Source organism: Episyrphus balteatus, chromosome 4 (assembly GCF_945859705.1).
Source record: "Episyrphus balteatus chromosome 4, idEpiBalt1.1, whole genome shotgun sequence".
In the NCBI taxonomy this organism is placed as follows: Eukaryota; Metazoa; Arthropoda; class Insecta; order Diptera; family Syrphidae; genus Episyrphus; species Episyrphus balteatus.
Genome location: NC_079137.1, coordinates 40765995 through 40786162, shown reverse-complemented (window position 1 = coordinate 40786162; position 20168 = coordinate 40765995). Strand labels below are relative to the sequence as shown.

The 20168-nt window shown below is 29.7% G+C and overlaps 1 protein-coding gene across 2 annotated transcripts; it reads left to right on the top strand.

Moving 5' to 3' along the window:
• Positions 1-14786: 14786 nt before the first annotated feature.
• Positions 14787-18710, top strand: LOC129920081 (uncharacterized). 2 transcript variants are annotated; one of them, XM_056001250.1, is made up of 4 exons: positions 14787-15803; positions 15911-16069; positions 16292-16463; positions 17833-18710. In XM_056001250.1, the coding sequence occupies exons 1-3, from the start codon at positions 15704-15706 to the stop codon at positions 16420-16422; spliced, it is 390 nt and encodes a 129-aa protein (XP_055857225.1). In that variant the 5' UTR covers positions 14787-15703; the 3' UTR covers positions 16423-16463; positions 17833-18710. The 2 variants fall into 2 exon arrangements, with proteins under 2 accessions (XP_055857225.1, XP_055857224.1); XM_056001249.1 differs by lacking the exon at positions 17833-18710 and having other exon boundaries at positions 14787-15466; positions 15574-15803; positions 16292-16733.
• Positions 18711-20168: the final 1458 nt, after the last annotated feature.

Here is a 20168-nt window from a genome sequence, read left to right as displayed (position 1 = left end):
TCTTAATTTTACAGTCAACAATAATCTCTCCTACCATATCTAGAGTTACTTTGTGAACTTATTAGGTGGAATTATTGAGTATGACCACAATGCTCACTGTTTTGAATACGGAATAAATACATATTTCCAGTTACGCTTTACGAACAAAGTAATTACCCCTCCTATAGGTAACTGTATTGATTTGAAATAAAGCACCTTCTCTTTACCGAATTTTTATACACCAGCCGAAAAGTATGCAGTATTTTGTTAATTAGACCACAATATTTCCAAGATTTGATTGACGGCCTTAGATACCTTCATATTTTACTCACATGGACAAATTGCCAATTTCATAAATGAAATTGATGAGCCCCTTGTTAATTATACGAAATTTTCGTTTACTCTCCTGCATCCCCTTACTTTTAAGCAAACACAAATATTAAACCTGAATGACAGACGTCAAATTTATTCCAACACACAACATAACGCAGAATATTAATGCCTTTGAGCAAAGAAATAACGCAGCGTCATGATAGAACAATCAGTAAGGGTAAGAGAGTAGATGCTTCACTAAAGCCAAACGCAATTCTTGATTTGTTTATTCAAGTTGGACGATAGGTCACGCCAATGCAGACGCATCAAACAACACATTAAAGAGAGTTTCGTGTAGCTCTAGTACGAGGGCAAGTCCTCTAGAATGTTATAATTCCTATATCGCCAATTGGAATGTACACATAGAGATTCGATGCTGATGAAAAAGCGCGATTTGCTGCGATGGTGCTGATTTAGACGCTCAGCATTTATGATTTATTAAATCGATACAACACTCAGAGAATTAAATTTTTTTTTTTCGTTTGCGGCTAAAGAATATCTTTTGCATCAAAAGAAAATCGTTTGCTGCAATGTTAATACATTAGCCGCAATAGTTAAGAGTTCACAGCAATTGTATTACATTCGACCCAAATAATAATTCCATAGCAGCAAACGTTATGCAAAACAACCCATTCGTTTGGAGGTCAATTTTCGTGTGTTCATTGCGGGAAAGAAAATACGTCCTACATCTAAACTCTCTGTTGTTTACTAGTAAATATTAATGTTTGCAACAAACGAATGAAGTCTTTGCGAAGCACCTTTCTAGAATGTTGTTTGTTTCAAAGAACTTTACTTTTGGTGCAAATATAGAATTCATTTACTACAAATGAATAAAAAAATCTTGATCGTTTGTTTCATGGAATAAGAAAATTATTTTTCCGCAAGCGAATTATCAGTTTGTAGCAAACGAATGAATACTTTTCGAAGAACATTTTCAGAATGTTGTTTGTTTCAAAGAACTTTCCATTTGGGGTAAATATTCAATTCATTTACTACAAACGAATACAAAAATCTTGATCATTTGTTTCATGGAATAAGAAAATTATTTTTCCGCAAGCGAATTATCAGTTTGTAGCAAACGAATGAATACTTTTCGAAGAACATTTTCAGAATGTTGTTTGTTTCAAAGAACTTTACATTTGGAGTAAATATTCAATTCATTTACTACAAACGAATACAAAAATCTTGAACGTTTTTTTTATGGAATAAGAAAATTATTTTCCCGCAAGCGAATCATCAGTTTGTAGCAAACGAATGAATACTTTTCGAAGAACATTTTTAGAATGTTGTTTGTTTCAAAGAACTTTACATTTGGAGTAAATATTCAATTCATTTACTACAAACGAATACAAAAATCTTGAACGTTTTTTTTCAAGAAATAAGAAAATTATTTTTCCGCAAGCGAATCATCAGTTTGTAGCAAACGAATGAATACTTTTCGAAGAACATTTTCAGAATGTTGTTTGTTTCAAAGAACTTTACATTTGGAGTAAATATTCAATTCATTTACTACAAACGAATACAAAAATCTTGATCGTTTTTTTTATGGAATAAGAAAATTATTTTTCCGCAAGCGAATCATCAGTTTGTAGCAAACGAATGAATACTTTTCGAACAACATTTCCAGAATGTTGTTTCTTTCAAAGAACTTTACATTTGGGGTAAATATTCAATTCATTTACTACAAACGAATACAAAAATCTTGAACGTTTTTTTTATGGAATAAGAAAATTATTTTCCCGCAAGCGAATCATCAGTTTGTAGCAAACGAATGAATACTTTTCGAAGAACATTTTCAGAATGTTGTTTGTTTCAAAGAACTTTACATTTGGAGTAAATATTCAATTCATTAACTACAAACGAATACAAAAATCTTGATCGTTTTTTTCAAGAAATAAGAAAATTATTTTTCCGCAAGCGAATCATCAGTTTGTAGCAAACGAATGAATACTTTTCGAAGAACATTTTCAGAATGTTGTTTGTTTCAAAGAACTTTACATTTGGAGTAAATATTCAATTCATTTACTACAAACGAATACAAAAATCTTGAACGTTTTTTTTATGGAATAAGAAAATTATTTTCCCGCAAGCGAATCATCAGTTTGTAGCAAACGAATGAATACTTTTCGAAGAACATTTTTAGAATGTTGTTTGTTTCAAAGAACTTTACATTTGGAGTAAATATTCAATTCATTTACTACAAACGAATACAAAAATCTTGAACGTTTTTTTTCAAGAAATAAGAAAATTATTTTTCCGCAAGCGAATCATCAGTTTGTAGCAAACGAATGAATACTTTTCGAAGAACATTTTCAGAATGTTGTTTGTTTCAAAGAACTTTACATTTGGAGTAAATATTCAATTCATTTACTACAAACGAATACAAAAATCTTGATCGTTTTTTTTATGGAATAAGAAAATTATTTTTCCGCAAGCGAATCATCAGTTTGTAGCAAACGAATGAATACTTTTCGAACAACATTTCCAGAATGTTGTTTCTTTCAAAGAACTTTACATTTGGGGTAAATATTCAATTCATTTACTACAAACGAATACAAAAATCTTGAACGTTTTTTTTATGGAATAAGAAAATTATTTTCCCGCAAGCGAATCATCAGTTTGTAGCAAACGAATGAATACTTTTCGAAGAACATTTTCAGAATGTTGTTTGTTTCAAAGAACTTTACATTTGGAGTAAATATTCAATTCATTTACTACAAACGAATACAAAAATCTTGAACGTTTTTTTTATGGAATAAGAAAATTATTTTCCCGCAAGCGAATCATCAGTTTGTAGCAAACGAATGAATACTTTTCGAAGAACATTTTCAGAATGTTGTTTGTTTCAAAGAACTTTACATTTGGAGTAAATATTCAATTCATTTACTACAAACGAATACAAAAATCTTGATCGTTTTTTTTATGGAATAAGAAAATTATTTTTCCGCAAGCGAATCATCAGTTTGTAGCAAACATATGAATACTTTTCGAAGAACATTTTCAGAATGTTGTTTGTTTCAAAGAACTTTACATTTGGAGTAAATATTCAATTCATTTACTACAAACGAATACAAAAATCTTGATCGTTTTTTTTATGGAATAAGAAAATTATTTTTCCGCAAGCGAATCATCAGTTTGTAGCAAACATATGAATACTTTTCGAAGAACATTTTCAGAATGTTGTTTGTTTCAAAGAACTTTACATTTGGAGTAAATATTCAATTCATTTACTACAAACGAATACAAAAATCTTGATCGTTTTTTTTATGGAATAAGAAAATTATTTTTCCGCAAGCGAATCATCAGTTTGTAGCAAACGAATGAATACTTTTCGAACAACATTTCCAGAATGTTGTTTCTTTCAAAGAACTTTACATTTGGGGTAAATATTCAATTCATTTACTACAAACGAATACAAAAATCTTGAACGTTTGTTTCATGGAATAAGAAAATTATTTTTCCGCAAGCGAATCATCAGTTTGTAGCAAACATATGAATACTTTTCGAACAACATTTTCAGAATGTTGTTTGTTTCAAAGAACTTTACATTTGGAGTAAATATTCAATTCATTAACTACAAACGAATACAAAAATCTTGATCGTTTTTTTTATGGAATAAGAAAATTATTTTTCCGCAAGCGAATCATCAGTTTGTAGCAAACGAATGAATACTTTTCGAACAACATTTCCAGAATGTTGTTTCTTTCAAAGAACTTTACATTTGGGGTAAATATTCAATTCATTTACTACAAACGAATACAAAAATCTTGAACGTTTGTTTCATGGAATAAGAAAATTATTTTTCCGCAAGCGAATCATCAGTTTGTAGCAAACGAATGAATACTTTTCGAACAACATTTCCAGAATGTTGTTTCTTTCAAAGAACTTTACATTTGGAGTAAATATTCAATTCATTTACTACAAACGAATACAAAAATCTTGATCGTTTTTTTTATGGAATAAGAAAATTATTTTTCCGCAAGCGAATCATCAGTTTGTAGCAAACGAATGAATACTTTTCGAAGAACATTTTCAGAATGTTGTTTGTTTCAAAGAACTTTACATTTGGAGTAAATATTCAATTCATTTACTACAAACGAATACAAAAATCTTGAACGTTTTTTTTCAAGAAATAAGAAAATTATTTTTCCGCAAGCGAATCATCAGTTTGTAGCAAACGAATGAATACTTTTCGAAGAACATTTTCAGAATGTTGTTTGTTTCAAAGAACTTTACATTTGGAGTAAATATTCAATTCATTTACTACAAACGAATACAAAAATCTTGATCGTTTTTTTTATGGAATAAGAAAATTATTTTTCCGCAAGCGAATCATCAGTTTGTAGCAAACGAATGAATACTTTTCGAACAACATTTCCAGAATGTTGTTTCTTTCAAAGAACTTTACATTTGGGGTAAATATTCAATTCATTTACTACAAACGAATACAAAAATCTTGAACGTTTTTTTTATGGAATAAGAAAATTATTTTCCCGCAAGCGAATCATCAGTTTGTAGCAAACGAATGAATACTTTTCGAAGAACATTTTCAGAATGTTGTTTGTTTCAAAGAACTTTACATTTGGAGTAAATATTCAATTCATTTACTACAAACGAATACAAAAATCTTGAACGTTTTTTTTATGGAATAAGAAAATTATTTTCCCGCAAGCGAATCATCAGTTTGTAGCAAACGAATGAATACTTTTCGAAGAACATTTTCAGAATGTTGTTTGTTTCAAAGAACTTTACATTTGGAGTAAATATTCAATTCATTTACTACAAACGAATACAAAAATCTTGATCGTTTTTTTTATGGAATAAGAAAATTATTTTTCCGCAAGCGAATCATCAGTTTGTAGCAAACATATGAATACTTTTCGAAGAACATTTTCAGAATGTTGTTTGTTTCAAAGAACTTTACATTTGGAGTAAATATTCAATTCATTTACTACAAACGAATACAAAAATCTTGATCGTTTTTTTTATGGAATAAGAAAATTATTTTTCCGCAAGCGAATCATCAGTTTGTAGCAAACATATGAATACTTTTCGAAGAACATTTTCAGAATGTTGTTTGTTTCAAAGAACTTTACATTTGGAGTAAATATTCAATTCATTTACTACAAACGAATACAAAAATCTTGATCGTTTTTTTTATGGAATAAGAAAATTATTTTTCCGCAAGCGAATCATCAGTTTGTAGCAAACATATGAATACTTTTCGAAGAACATTTTCAGAATGTTGTTTGTTTCAAAGAACTTTACATTTGGAGTAAATATTCAATTCATTTACTACAAACGAATACAAAAATCTTGATCGTTTTTTTTATGGAATAAGAAAATTATTTTTCCGCAAGCGAATCATCAGTTTGTAGCAAACGAATGAATACTTTTCGAACAACATTTCCAGAATGTTGTTTCTTTCAAAGAACTTTACATTTGGGGTAAATATTCAATTCATTTACTACAAACGAATACAAAAATCTTGAACGTTTGTTTCATGGAATAAGAAAATTATTTTTCCGCAAGCGAATCATCAGTTTGTAGCAAACATATGAATACTTTTCGAACAACATTTTCAGAATGTTGTTTGTTTCAAAGAACTTTACATTTGGAGTAAATATTCAATTCATTAACTACAAACGAATACAAAAATCTTGATCGTTTTTTTTATGGAATAAGAAAATTATTTTTCCGCAAGCGAATCATCAGTTTGTAGCAAACGAATGAATACTTTTCGAACAACATTTCCAGAATGTTGTTTCTTTCAAAGAACTTTACATTTGGGGTAAATATTCAATTCATTTACTACAAACGAATACAAAAATCTTGAACGTTTGTTTCATGGAATAAGAAAATTATTTTTCCGCAAGCGAATCATCAGTTTGTAGCAAACGAATGAATACTTTTCGAACAACATTTCCAGAATGTTGTTTCTTTCAAAGAACTTTACATTTGGAGTAAATATTCAATTCATTTACTACAAACGAATACAAAAATCTTGATCGTTTTTTTTATGGAATAAGAAAATTATTTTTCCGCAAGCGAATCATCAGTTTGTAGCAAACGAATGAATACTTTTCGAAGAACATTTTCAGAATGTTGTTTGTTTCAAAGAACTTTACATTTGGAGTAAATATTCAATTCATTTACTACAAACGAATACAAAAATCTTGAACGTTTTTTTTCAAGAAATAAGAAAATTATTTTTCCGCAAGCGAATCATCAGTTTGTAGCAAACGAATGAATACTTTTCGAAGAACATTTTCAGAATGTTGTTTGTTTCAAAGAACTTTACATTTGGAGTAAATATTCAATTCATTTACTACAAACGAATACAAAAATCTTGATCGTTTTTTTTATGGAATAAGAAAATTATTTTTCCGCAAGCGAATCATCAGTTTGTAGCAAACGAATGAATACTTTTCGAACAACATTTCCAGAATGTTGTTTCTTTCAAAGAACTTTACATTTGGGGTAAATATTCAATTCATTTACTACAAACGAATACAAAAATCTTGAACGTTTTTTTTATGGAATAAGAAAATTATTTTCCCGCAAGCGAATCATCAGTTTGTAGCAAACGAATGAATACTTTTCGAAGAACATTTTCAGAATGTTGTTTGTTTCAAAGAACTTTACATTTGGAGTAAATATTCAATTCATTTACTACAAACGAATACAAAAATCTTGAACGTTTTTTTTATGGAATAAGAAAATTATTTTCCCGCAAGCGAATCATCAGTTTGTAGCAAACGAATGAATACTTTTCGAAGAACATTTTCAGAATGTTGTTTGTTTCAAAGAACTTTACATTTGGAGTAAATATTCAATTCATTTACTACAAACGAATACAAAAATCTTGATCGTTTTTTTTATGGAATAAGAAAATTATTTTTCCGCAAGCGAATCATCAGTTTGTAGCAAACATATGAATACTTTTCGAAGAACATTTTCAGAATGTTGTTTGTTTCAAAGAACTTTACATTTGGAGTAAATATTCAATTCATTTACTACAAACGAATACAAAAATCTTGATCGTTTTTTTTATGGAATAAGAAAATTATTTTTCCGCAAGCGAATCATCAGTTTGTAGCAAACATATGAATACTTTTCGAAGAACATTTTCAGAATGTTGTTTGTTTCAAAGAACTTTACATTTGGAGTAAATATTCAATTCATTTACTACAAACGAATACAAAAATCTTGATCGTTTTTTTTATGGAATAAGAAAATTATTTTTCCGCAAGCGAATCATCAGTTTGTAGCAAACATATGAATACTTTTCGAAGAACATTTTCAGAATGTTGTTTGTTTCAAAGAACTTTACATTTGGAGTAAATATTCAATTCATTTACTACAAACGAATACAAAAATCTTGATCGTTTTTTTTATGGAATAAGAAAATTATTTTTCCGCAAGCGAATCATCAGTTTGTAGCAAACGAATGAATACTTTTCGAACAACATTTCCAGAATGTTGTTTCTTTCAAAGAACTTTACATTTGGGGTAAATATTCAATTCATTTACTACAAACGAATACAAAAATCTTGAACGTTTGTTTCATGGAATAAGAAAATTATTTTTCCGCAAGCGAATCATCAGTTTGTAGCAAACATATGAATACTTTTCGAACAACATTTTCAGAATGTTGTTTGTTTCAAAGAACTTTACATTTGGAGTAAATATTCAATTCATTAACTACAAACGAATACAAAAATCTTGATCGTTTTTTTTATGGAATAAGAAAATTATTTTTCCGCAAGCGAATCATCAGTTTGTAGCAAACGAATGAATACTTTTCGAACAACATTTCCAGAATGTTGTTTCTTTCAAAGAACTTTACATTTGGGGTAAATATTCAATTCATTTACTACAAACGAATACAAAAATCTTGAACGTTTGTTTCATGGAATAAGAAAATTATTTTTCCGCAAGCGAATCATCAGTTTGTAGCAAACGAATGAATACTTTTCGAACAACATTTCCAGAATGTTGTTTCTTTCAAAGAACTTTACATTTGGAGTAAATATTCAATTCATTTACTACAAACGAATACAAAAATCTTGATCGTTTTTTTTATGGAATAAGAAAATTATTTTTCCGCAAGCGAATCATCAGTTTGTAGCAAACGAATGAATACTTTTCGAAGAACGTTTTCAGAATGTTGTTTGTTTCAAAGAACTTTCCATTTGGGGTAAATATTCAATTCATTTACTACAAACGAATACAAAAATCTTGATCGTTTTTTTTATGGAATAAGAAAATTATTTTTCCGCAAGCGAATCATCAGTTTGTAGCAAACGAATGAATATTTTTCGAACAACATTTCCAGAATGTTGTTTCTTTCAATATACATTTCATTTACTACAAATGAATATAAAAATCTTAATCGTTATTTTCATGGAATAAGAAATAATTATTTTTATGCAAACGAATGAATGGTTGCGGGAAACATTTCTTCTATTTAATATTTAATAATTCATTCCATGTTTGTGTACAAAAATGTCTCCATTTTTTGGTTTTCTACAGAAGAAATTCGATAGCAGCAATATAATTTATTGTTATTTTCAACTGAAGTTGTTTAAGCCCAACTTAACTTTTCAATTGAAAACAATTTTACGCATGTCTATCTTGTTTCACTTTAATATTTGTGCATATATGTATATAAACAGCCAAACATTGTAATAAACTTTTATTTGTTTTAATACAAATTAATTAAATTTTCTACTTATTTTGTAATCCTGGATAAAAATTAAGAAAGTTAACATAATGGAGGTAGGTATATGAAACATATTTAGATGAGCGAGAACTAATTCAAAGCCATACTCACACACATATGTACGTTACAGTTAAACCTCCACCAGAGAAAACAACAAAAGCAAAAAAAAATTGCATATGCGAGGCCATGCGCTTACTGATGAAATATGATACATTTTTGCTCAAACGTATATTTCTTATGCAGCTCCACACCAAACAGCCAAACATTGGAATAACTTTTATTTGCTTAAATAAAAATCAATCAAATTTTCTACTAATTTTGTAATCTTGGTTATTAACCTATTCCAATAATAAAAATTAAGAAAGTTAACATAATGAAGGTAGGTATATGAAACATATTTAGATGAGCGAGAACTAATTCAAAGCAATTGTTTGTTGTCTGACGTCTAAGTAGCCATACTCACACACATATGTACGTTACGGTTAAACCTCCACCAGAGAAAACAACGAAAGCAAAAAAAAAATTGCATATGCGATGCGATGCGCTGACTGAAGAAATTGTTTTTGGAGGGAAAACCTGCTTTTCGAATTGAAGCATTTTATCCAATTCAATATTAGGGTTACCCACCTTAAGAGGAATGTATTATGTATAGGTATTATGATTTTATAAAATTAGACCCGAATATTTTTGTTCCAAGAAAGTGTAATAAATTGCGTTTGTTTTAAAGAATAATATGCAAGTTGATATTTAAGTTTATATGTAGATTCAAAAATAGGCCTACGATTGTGATGTAAAGTGCATACATATGAACTGTAAGGTAGGTAGTCTTAGAATCATAGAAAATTCTCATGTAGGGGAAAGGTGCGAACAGTGAGACAGTGCAAACAGTGAGACAATCCATTTTTCTCTTTTCTGAAAATAAGCACAGTAACGCTAGTTTGGGTCAAAACGTTTATTTCCCCGTCTGCGTCTTTTAATTTTGTCCCGACTAAATTAAAGCTGTCCATTTTCCTACACCGTAAAATATCAACCAAAATCAGGTGAAAGTAGTTTTTGGAGTGTTATAAAAGGAGTGTATAACACAAAAAAATCTGGTTAGTGGACAGAACTTTTTTTACATATGTATTATATTTATATGTTCTTTCATAAAAAAATATCATGTAATTAGAATTCCTTCTCGTTTTTTCTAATTTTATATTTTTCCGAAAAATGACAAAAAGTAAACAGTGAGACATTTTGTAAAAGCAAACAGTGAGACATAGATTTTTTAAAAAGCAAACAGTGAGACATATAAATTTAAAAAAAAAATTTATTATTTTAGCATGACTTCAATATAATTTCGAAGTGTTTTTTCTTTCATTTTTTTTGGGCTTTTTGTTATTTTTATTTGAAAAAATGGGTTAAAGTAACATAAATTAATTAATTATGTACTTGTCAATTACCTAATTATTTGACATTTCCGTAAATTTATTTTTCATCTAAGAATGTCTCACTGATCGCAACCCTTGCAAACAGTGAGACGTTTTGACTTTTTCTACATTTTAGTCCAGTGTGATGCTCTCATTCATTCTTTAACTACAAGATTTTTTGCAACATTAAGATAAAATGTGTCTTAAACTGTCTTCAAAGTTTTGTTAAGCTATCTTGAAAACATTCTAAGATATACAAATTTGAAAAAAAGGTGTCTCACTGTCCGCCACCTTCCCCTACATTTGTATAATATAAGCCGTGTCTTTTCTACAGCACATTAGTTACAAACTTCACACGTATTTGTTTTTGCAATAATAATTTAAAAAAAATAGTATATACTGAGTTGAAGGAAAAACGGGCTTTAGTATGTAAATAAAGAGGAAGAAATTTCTATAAATTCATAATAATTTTGGTTTCTTTTGACTTATACAAAAATCAGATCAGTTAAAAAGTATGGTAAGGTAACACTACCAATTTAACACGAACAAACAGGAATGCTCAGTGCGTTGAGATGCATTCATGGGAATCAATTCAGTGTTGCCCCCAATTGGTTAAGAGTGTAGAATGGTGGACTTGAAACTTCATCACTATGCCAGTTATATGGTCTTTACTGGGTTATATAGAAAAACAAACTTGTTGGTATTATTTATTTAATTCCAATATATTTTCAAGTTTAAATATTATCCATAACACGTAAAGTGGTTTACTGTTTGTTTTCCTTGAAAGTGTACAAAAACTCATTATCTATCCTAGTAACAGAAATACTTTTTGTTTAGGTAAAAAATTATTGGAAAGAATATATTATCGCTTTATGAAGACACATTGCATAATGTTCTGCAACTCTCGCGTCGAAATAATTTGTCGAGAAACATTTTAAATCGAAATGAAATTCATATAGCTAAGAAATGACATTTGTTTTTCCACAATTTGTCACGATGCGAGAGTTGCAGAACGTAGGCACTGAGTATTCATATACCTAGTATAATTGTTTTAAACAACCTTTAAGAGTAGAAAATGAGTTCGGGATTGTAAGATAAATAATTTTTAGTAAATAGGGTAGATGTACCAATACCCGAACAGTTAACGGAAATTCAAAAGTAAAAAAGCTGCAAAAAATTATTTATTGAAGAAAAAAAGTTAAAATATTTTTTTTACGAAAGGTGTAAGAATACTTTATTATAAAAAAATAAAATTTTGTCAATGAGTACAAAAGTTTTCTTATAAAAAAATAAAAACCGAAGGCATGTCGTTTTCACCAGAAGCCGAACACAAGGTGCCTGATTCCGAACACTAATATGCCTAATTCCGAACACCATAAATTTTAACAATTTTCTTCTATTATTTAGATAAAAACTCTTTTACAATTAATTTTAATAACAAAAATATGGAACTTTCAAGGTAAACAAAAATGTTCCATACATATATATTTATAAACCATATAGGAAACGGGCCTATATCATTTGGTTCTGGCTCTTCAATGGGCTCAGTTTTGTCGGTGCTTCCGATACAAATTTAAGAACGGTTTTTTAAAACGAACTTTTTTTTAAGTTATGGCTATGAATACGTAGCGTTAGATGTGCATTCTAATAACTGGTTGGTAGACATAGAAGAGAAAGTTACTATGGATGCATTTTGTATGGTCGACCGCGAAGGGATTAATTCCATATCTGCGCAATGCATTTGTACAAAACCAAAAAGGTCTTTATTTTCTAAAACGTGCACAACAGTCCGCAGAAGGAATTTTCCAACGTTCGTTGCCTTTTAAACTGGTCCATTCCCACATTGAAGCTCGACAGTGACTTTTGAGCTCCAACATCTGCCGGCTACATGTGTAGCACGATGTGGGTTGTATTCGGAGAAGAAATGAAGTGCATTTTTTTTATGAAATATGAATAATTATTTATTTTGTTTAAATATTTATAAATTTGTATAAATATTTATTAAAAAAATATTAAATAAATAAAATTAAAAGCAGTTGCCTAGTTCCAAACAGTACTGTTCGGAGAAAGGAAAATCATAAAAATTGGCTTCCTATTTCCGAACAGTTTAAAATAAGAATAAGTATATACAATTTAAAAAAAAAATATTAAAATCAATTACTTATTGTCTAAACTAATGCATAAAATTATAAAATTTAGCCTAAGAACTTTATTTTTATTCAAAAAAACACTATTTCATGTGACCACTCAAACTAATTTTTTTACAAAAAAAATACGATAATTTTACGCATCTGATCCTTCCGACAAACTGAAAGCTATTTGAACAAGAAAATATAGATTTCTGAGCGAGATATCGCACGGATTGATCGAATATAGTATATAGATTCTAGTTTAACAGGGTTTTTACTTCTAACGGGACAAAACAGTTTGATTTTACATATTTAAGTGAAAAGTGTTCGGCTACTGGAGCTGTTCGGAAATGGGTACATCTACCCTACTTTACCATTTTACATAGCAAAAATAAATTAATTTGTTTGTTCAGGGGGCAACACTGAACAAATTTAAGCGCCAGACAGTATTATCTTGCGCATGTGCGATGCGCTGCAGACAGTATTATCTTGCGCATGCGCGATGCGATGCATCGCGTTGAATTTCACATTTTCTTAAACAAAAAAGGTAAGTTCGCACTAGCTAGCTTTCATATTTTCATAAATGGAAGACAATATTGTGTGAATTCTTTAAGAATCCATTTGAATATGATTTGTTTTTGTTTCTTTATCTAAATAACTGACTAGAATTATGTTCTTTTATAAAAGGAAACAATTCAAAGAATCTGCAATATCTTTTTTTTTTTTGTATTAAAGGGACACTATAAATAAATAAATAAAAGTATCTCTACCAAACGTAGAACTACGGTGGTGGGGTCTTATTTCTTTTTTTTCTATTTTGATCCATACCTCCTATTAGTAATTTTCTTAACATTGGTGAAAATTTTATAACTTACCTATATGTATGAAAGAACACAAAAAATACGCAAAAATGGAAAACACTTTGTGCCCAGCATGCTGACTCTTTCTCTCACATAATCTCAAAGGGGAATTATTTTTTTAAAGGAGAAACAAAAATGCTGCCTGGCAGAGTGGAGATGTTTGATAAAAAAAATAAAATCTATCAAATAAGTAAAAATGAAGAAAATTCTCTCAGAGTAATAAAAACTTCTTACAGAGTTAACAAACGTCTTATATCACTTTGTAGCTAGATTTGAACTAAAATGTCTTCTTGCTGTCAAAATAAAATTTTTTACAAAAAACGCGACAAGATAAAATCACGTTTTTCGAATGACGCTCAGGAAAAAACTAACAACAAGTTGAAGACTTTTTTCCTCAACGGCATAGGCAAAGTGCGATTATATCGCGTGCGTTTTTTGTTGTGGGACAGCCTTTACCCGTTGCACCCAAGATATAGTTACAGAGAAAAATCGCTAAGTCAGCGTTTACATTCAACGATTTTTCCAGTGGCGATTTTTTTTTGTTGTAATCACTTTAGATTTCGTTCCACTGCAAAACTCTTTCCTTCTTCTTTTCTCAAAATAACAAAAATAAACAAAAATCGTCACTGGAAACATCGTTGAATGTAAACGCTGACTTACATCCTACCCTAATTATCATTTCTTTGAATTGTCTCAGTTTTTGTACGTTTTCGTTATAAAAAATTTAATTAAAACGCAAACATTCTTTACAAAAATTTTCACATTGAATTTTTGCACTCTCCATTGTTATTTTCCTTTTAATCAACGGTGTTTTTCAACACGACAAGAAAGCGTTTTTCTTATGACGCTTTCTTGTCTTGTCGCTTTGAGGTCGGTGTGGGTAAGCCTTTAGGGCTAGACACTTAAGAATTTTAACGCGAGATTTTTTCGATATTGTGAGGTTCACAGATTTAACCCGCGACTCATTTTTATACCTAGACGTTTCATGCGAGACGTTTTTCGATTTACATAATAGTAAAAGAATAAGAAATATCGAAAAGATGAAAAAACAAATTGGCCTTGTCAGTCGCGGGTAAAATCAGTGCGACTCACAATATCGAAAAAAGTCTCGCGTTAAGTATTTAGTGTAAAAGAGAATATATAATGTTAGGTCTGTTTAAGTACTAAACAAACAACAAATTTCAGCCCACAGTAAAAGCAGAATATCTACTCAAACAGAAAATCTACCTCCAAAAGACAGCGGGTAATAATAAATATCCTGAGAAAAATTGTTTCATGTGTAGACGGGGTGTAATGCAAAAAAAACCGCGTTTTATTTGATCACATTGAAAGCGTTGCTTTGCGTTGCATTTATGTTCGCTATATCAGTGTTACCTCTGTTAAGAAAAAAGTGTTAAAATCAAACAGAAACTTAACATTCGTGGAAATAATGAATTATTGAATCCAAGTAATTGTTTAAGTGACAAAATGTTGCTAAGTAAACGGTATTTAAAAAAAAAAAAAACAATTCATTTCGATAAAACATGTTCGTAAGTATAATGTTTGTTCGAAGTCCACTTTAAATTATAGATATAACTTCATTGGCCACTTTTTGCAAAAAGTGCAAAAGTAAAAATATTTTTCTCTTACTAGCTCCACCCACCGTTTTTTCGCGTGCAAAAAGTGCATAAATTGCTTTAAAACTTAAAATGAAAGGTTTTCAACACATTTTTTAAGTTTTAATAAGTTTCATTAAAATAAATATACATATATTAATTCCAAAGGTATATTTTAAGAAAAGTTTCATTACATTTTAAAAATTTCTACACGGCAACACTTTTTTTCAAACTCATCGGTCATCGCATCAATTCTATCGCACATGCGCAGTAAGTGTGTGTGTCGAACGAAAACGGTAAAATTGTTGCGTTGAGTTTTCAGTCTGGCTGGTTCTTGGATAAAGTAAGGAAGCAAAAGCAAGTTAGTTCGTGTTGGATACATTTTGATATAAAGGTGGTGAGTACCTATTTTATTATTTAAAGTTTGCATAGTTATTATTTGTGTTTTTATGATCAATATAAGCATAATTACTGTCTAAAAACATAATTTTCTTATGATTACAGCCAAAGATCAATTTTAAATCGAAGTCCACATTAAATTAAATATATATTAATTCCAAAGGCTGGCTCTGGGATAAATTAAGGAAGCAAAAGCAAATAACTTTGTATTGGATACATTTTGATTGTTGAGAAAATGATTCTTTTCATTACTGCTGTATATAAAGGGTTATCATCAATAATAAAAGTCCAAGGACAATCTAGTTTATTAACATACTTAGAGTTGGCCAAAGCTGGTGAGTACCTATTTGTTTATTCAAAGTTTGCATAGTTATTACTTGTGTTTTTATGATCAATATAAGCATAATTATTGTCTAAAAACATAAATTTCGTATGATTATAGTCAAAGATCAATTTAAAATCATCGGAAATATTAAATTTTACGATGCAAAAGCTAACGTTTTTATTTGTGATGAGGACGTAGTTGAGTATGCAATCCAGTTTAAATCTTCTCCAAGCTGGACCTTAGGAGTGCTAGACGATGGCGTTCTTGAAATTCCAGGTAAACATTTAGCCAGTTCATGTGAAATTAGTATTTTTTAAAGTCGCTCATACACATCACATTTGTGCCCGCACCGGTCTCATGAAAAAAAAAGATTGATTTTATTACCTACCTCCGGTGAGCGCTTTTGTGTGATGTGTATGGGCTACTTAAATCTTAACAACCCATTTAAATCAGTTTTTATTATGAATTAAAATCAATTTCTTTTTTTCAAATGATCAGGTTCCCAAGGAAGTTCCCTATCAATACGTGACAGTGATACTACTGTAGCAAATTCATCTTCTATAAGTGACATTAGTGTAACACCATCGCCACCACCGAAACATCCTTCAGAAATAATACTTCAAGAATAAGTGACGTGCAAGAATACGTTATAACTAAAATCAATGCTCAGGTAAAAACATTGAAATAACTAACTGAATTTTTCATTTTACAAAATATATAGGGGCCCTTCTATGTAACTCTGTTCCACTTTCGGATCTGCTAAGAATCTACTTTCGATTTAACTTTTTGTCTGACTACATAAAGTATCTGAATCTTGCGAATAGATAATATTAAAAAATTTTACATCACTAAATTTATTCAATTTTCGTTTTCTACGGAATCACGGAGATACCATTTTACAAATTTGAACACTTATTGTAGAATCGAATTACATAGTTGGGCCCCCGGACATAAATACTTTAAAAATAATCTTTTTTATTAAAATACATTCCAGTCCCACTACTTAAATTCTTTAAAATTATACTTTTTATTAAAATACATCCCGCCATACGTTTTTTAAAGAGTTAAAATTCTGTTCAGTAATAAATTTAATTCAGTCTGTCTAATTTTTTATTAAAATACATCCCAAATACAAGTCAAAATTTAAATTTAATTATACTTTACATATCGTCGGTTGACAACCAAAACTCATTATCTGCAATGTAATTTGTATGCAGTTAACGAGTTTTGGTTGTCAACCAACGATTATTCTTTTGCATTTATCTTTACCTTTTTGCGCTCTCTTATTTTTGTGACTAAAACAGTACCTAATATCACTTTGACTTAGGTGCATTTAACATACATATAATAAAAATTTAATGTGTAAATATTAAAATTAAATGATAGTTTGTTACTAACTTGTTGAAATGGTGTATTGAGCTGTTGCAAGAATTTTAAAATTTTATAATTTAAGTAGCGGTTTACATATCTGATAATAGTCGTATGAACTAATGTATTTTATATTTTTTTTGTGTAGTAACTAAAGAAAATTATTCAGAATTTATCCGAGCAACTCTAATTTCGATAATTTTTTTTTTAATATTGGTTTTCCAAAATAATTCAAGTTTTATGGATTTAAAAGTGCCGCTCTTGGCATTACAGTTTATTAAAATCATGGGGTACTTGAAATTTAAGAAAAACAATATTTCAAAACAAAATTTAAGCTTTTTATATAAAAAAAAATACCATTTCAAGTTCATGTTCTATTTTTTTATTTTGTGAAAAAAAGTAAAGTAAAGTAAACTCTTATAAAGTCGCTCATAAATAAAAAAAAAAAAGTTCTTCGAATATGAGTAGGTACTATATGGCAAGTTTATTATAATAAGAATGCGAACTCAAAACTAACAATTACTCGTAAGATAAAAAGTTTTCAATTTGTTTATTTGTAACTTTTATTATATTCATGTAATTAACAGACAATAAGTTTTGTTGATCTGATCTGTTCTGTTTTTATTATTAATTAAAATCAATTTCTTTTTTTTTTTTTTTCAAATGGTCAGGTTCCCAAGGAAGTTCCCTATTAATACGTGACAGTGATACGAGTGCAAAAAATTAAAGACTCTTAAGGAACCCGGCATCGAGAATATACAAATAATTCCTAAAAATATAACATCCTCCAGTAACAATACAACTCCTCAAGAAGAAACATCCTTCAGAAATAATACTTCAAGAATAAGTGACGTGCAAGAATACGTTATAACTAAAATCAATGCTCAGGTAAAAACATTGAAATAACTAACTGAATTTTTCATTTTACAAAATATATAGGGGCCCTTCTATGTAACTCTGTTCTACTTTCGGATCTGTTTAGAAGCTACTTTCGATTTAAATTTTTATCCAAACTACATAATGTATCTGAATCTTGCGAATACATTATAAAAATAAAAATTTGAACACTTATTGTAGAATCGAATTACATAGTTGGGCCCCCGGACATAAATACTTTAAAAATATTCTTTTTTATTAAAATACATTCCAATCCCACTACTTAAATTCTATATTAAAATTCAATAAATTAATTATTTCGCTTGTCTATGTTTTGAACTGTTAACTTTAAGTAAATTTTGTTAAGCTTGTAAATTAATACATATATATTTATTGTTTAAATAAAAAAAGAGATACAAATGAAATTTTATCTATATTTTTGAATGGAAAATGCGTAAATCTGAGAATTAGAATTTTGGAGTTATTTTGAAACTGTTGTACGTTTGTGTCACACTATTATCGCGTTTGGGAACATCGAATCTGCTTTTTGGGGTAGACAAAATACACGTTCACAGAAAACGTATTGCGTAAAAAAATCCAAAACTAAACAAATCAAACACCAATTTTCTGAAATACAAATGTATTAATCGTTTGTTAAAGCAATAAGTTTATTTGCCACAGTTAATTTATTGCTTTAACAAACGATCAATACATTTGTATTTCAGAAAATTGGTTTTTGATTTGTTTTAGTTTTGGATTTTTTTACGCAATACGTTTTCTATAAACGTGTATTTTGTCTACCCCAAAAAGCAGAATCGATGTTCCCAAACGCGAAGGTAGTGTGCCACAAACGTATACCCCACAAACGAACAAAATCATTTGATTCAAATGAGTTATTTGTTTGAATCAAACGAAATATATGGTCCCTTCAATTGCTCCTGTCCTGTGCCACAATCGCAAGATACGATTGCAACAAACGTAAGTATAAGGAAAACGAATTGTAGTTCCCTCCAAATGCTATTGTTCTTTGCTACAATCGCAAAGATACGATTGCAACAAACGTGAAATGGTTGTTTGCATCAAACGAACTGCATTTTAATGCTCTTTTTCTTTGCCACAATCGCAAAGATACGATTGCAACAAACGTGAAATGGTCGTTTGCATCAAACGAACTGAATTTTAATGCTCTTTTTCTTTGCCACAATCGCAAAGATACGATTGCAACAAACGTGAAATGGTTGTTTGCATCAAACGAACTGCATTTTAATGCTCTTTTTCTTTGCCACAATCGCAAAGATACGATTGCAACAAACGTGAAATGGTCGTTTGCATCAAACGAACTGAATTTTAATGCTCTTTTTCTTTGCCACAATCGCAAAGATACGATTGCAACAAACGTGAAATGGTTGTTTGCATCAAACGAACTGCATTTAAATGTTATTTTTCTTTGCCACAATCGCAAAGATACGATTGCAACAAACGTGAAATGGTTGTTTGCATCAAACGAACTGCTTTTTAATGCTCTTTTTCTTTGCCACAATCGCAAAGATACGATTGCAACAAACGTGAAATGGTTGTTTGCATCAAACGAACTGCATTTGAATGTTATTTTTCTTTGCCACAATCCCAAAGATACGATTGCAACAAACGTGAAATGGTTGTTAACCCAAAGATTATAAGAATTTGATGCAAACGAAGTCGAAAATATCTACAGCAAACGAAAAAGTCGATTGGGCAATTTTTCCGTTTGCGGCAAACGATTTGTTCTCTGAGTGAAGTTGTTTTCTGTTTACTTACAAAATACTTTTGACAGGGGAAAGAACTGCGACTGGCGAGTGGTGAGTGTGATTTCAAATGTCCGGAAGTGGTGTGGTACATTTCAGTCCACTAACTCATCCGCCTGCCTCAATATTTGTACCCTTATCTTCTGAAATTATAAAAGCCGATATAGCGATGTGGTATCGAATCATGTTGTCGATGGTGTGAATGTTTTTCTTGAGAACGTATGCAACGGATAAAATATTTGTAGGGGTCACACTTTGGCTGCCGTGGGTTATCGCCGATATTGTGTATTAGAGAACGCCGCCGCCAGTCACACTGAAATGTTTTGAAACGTGCATTGGAATAACAT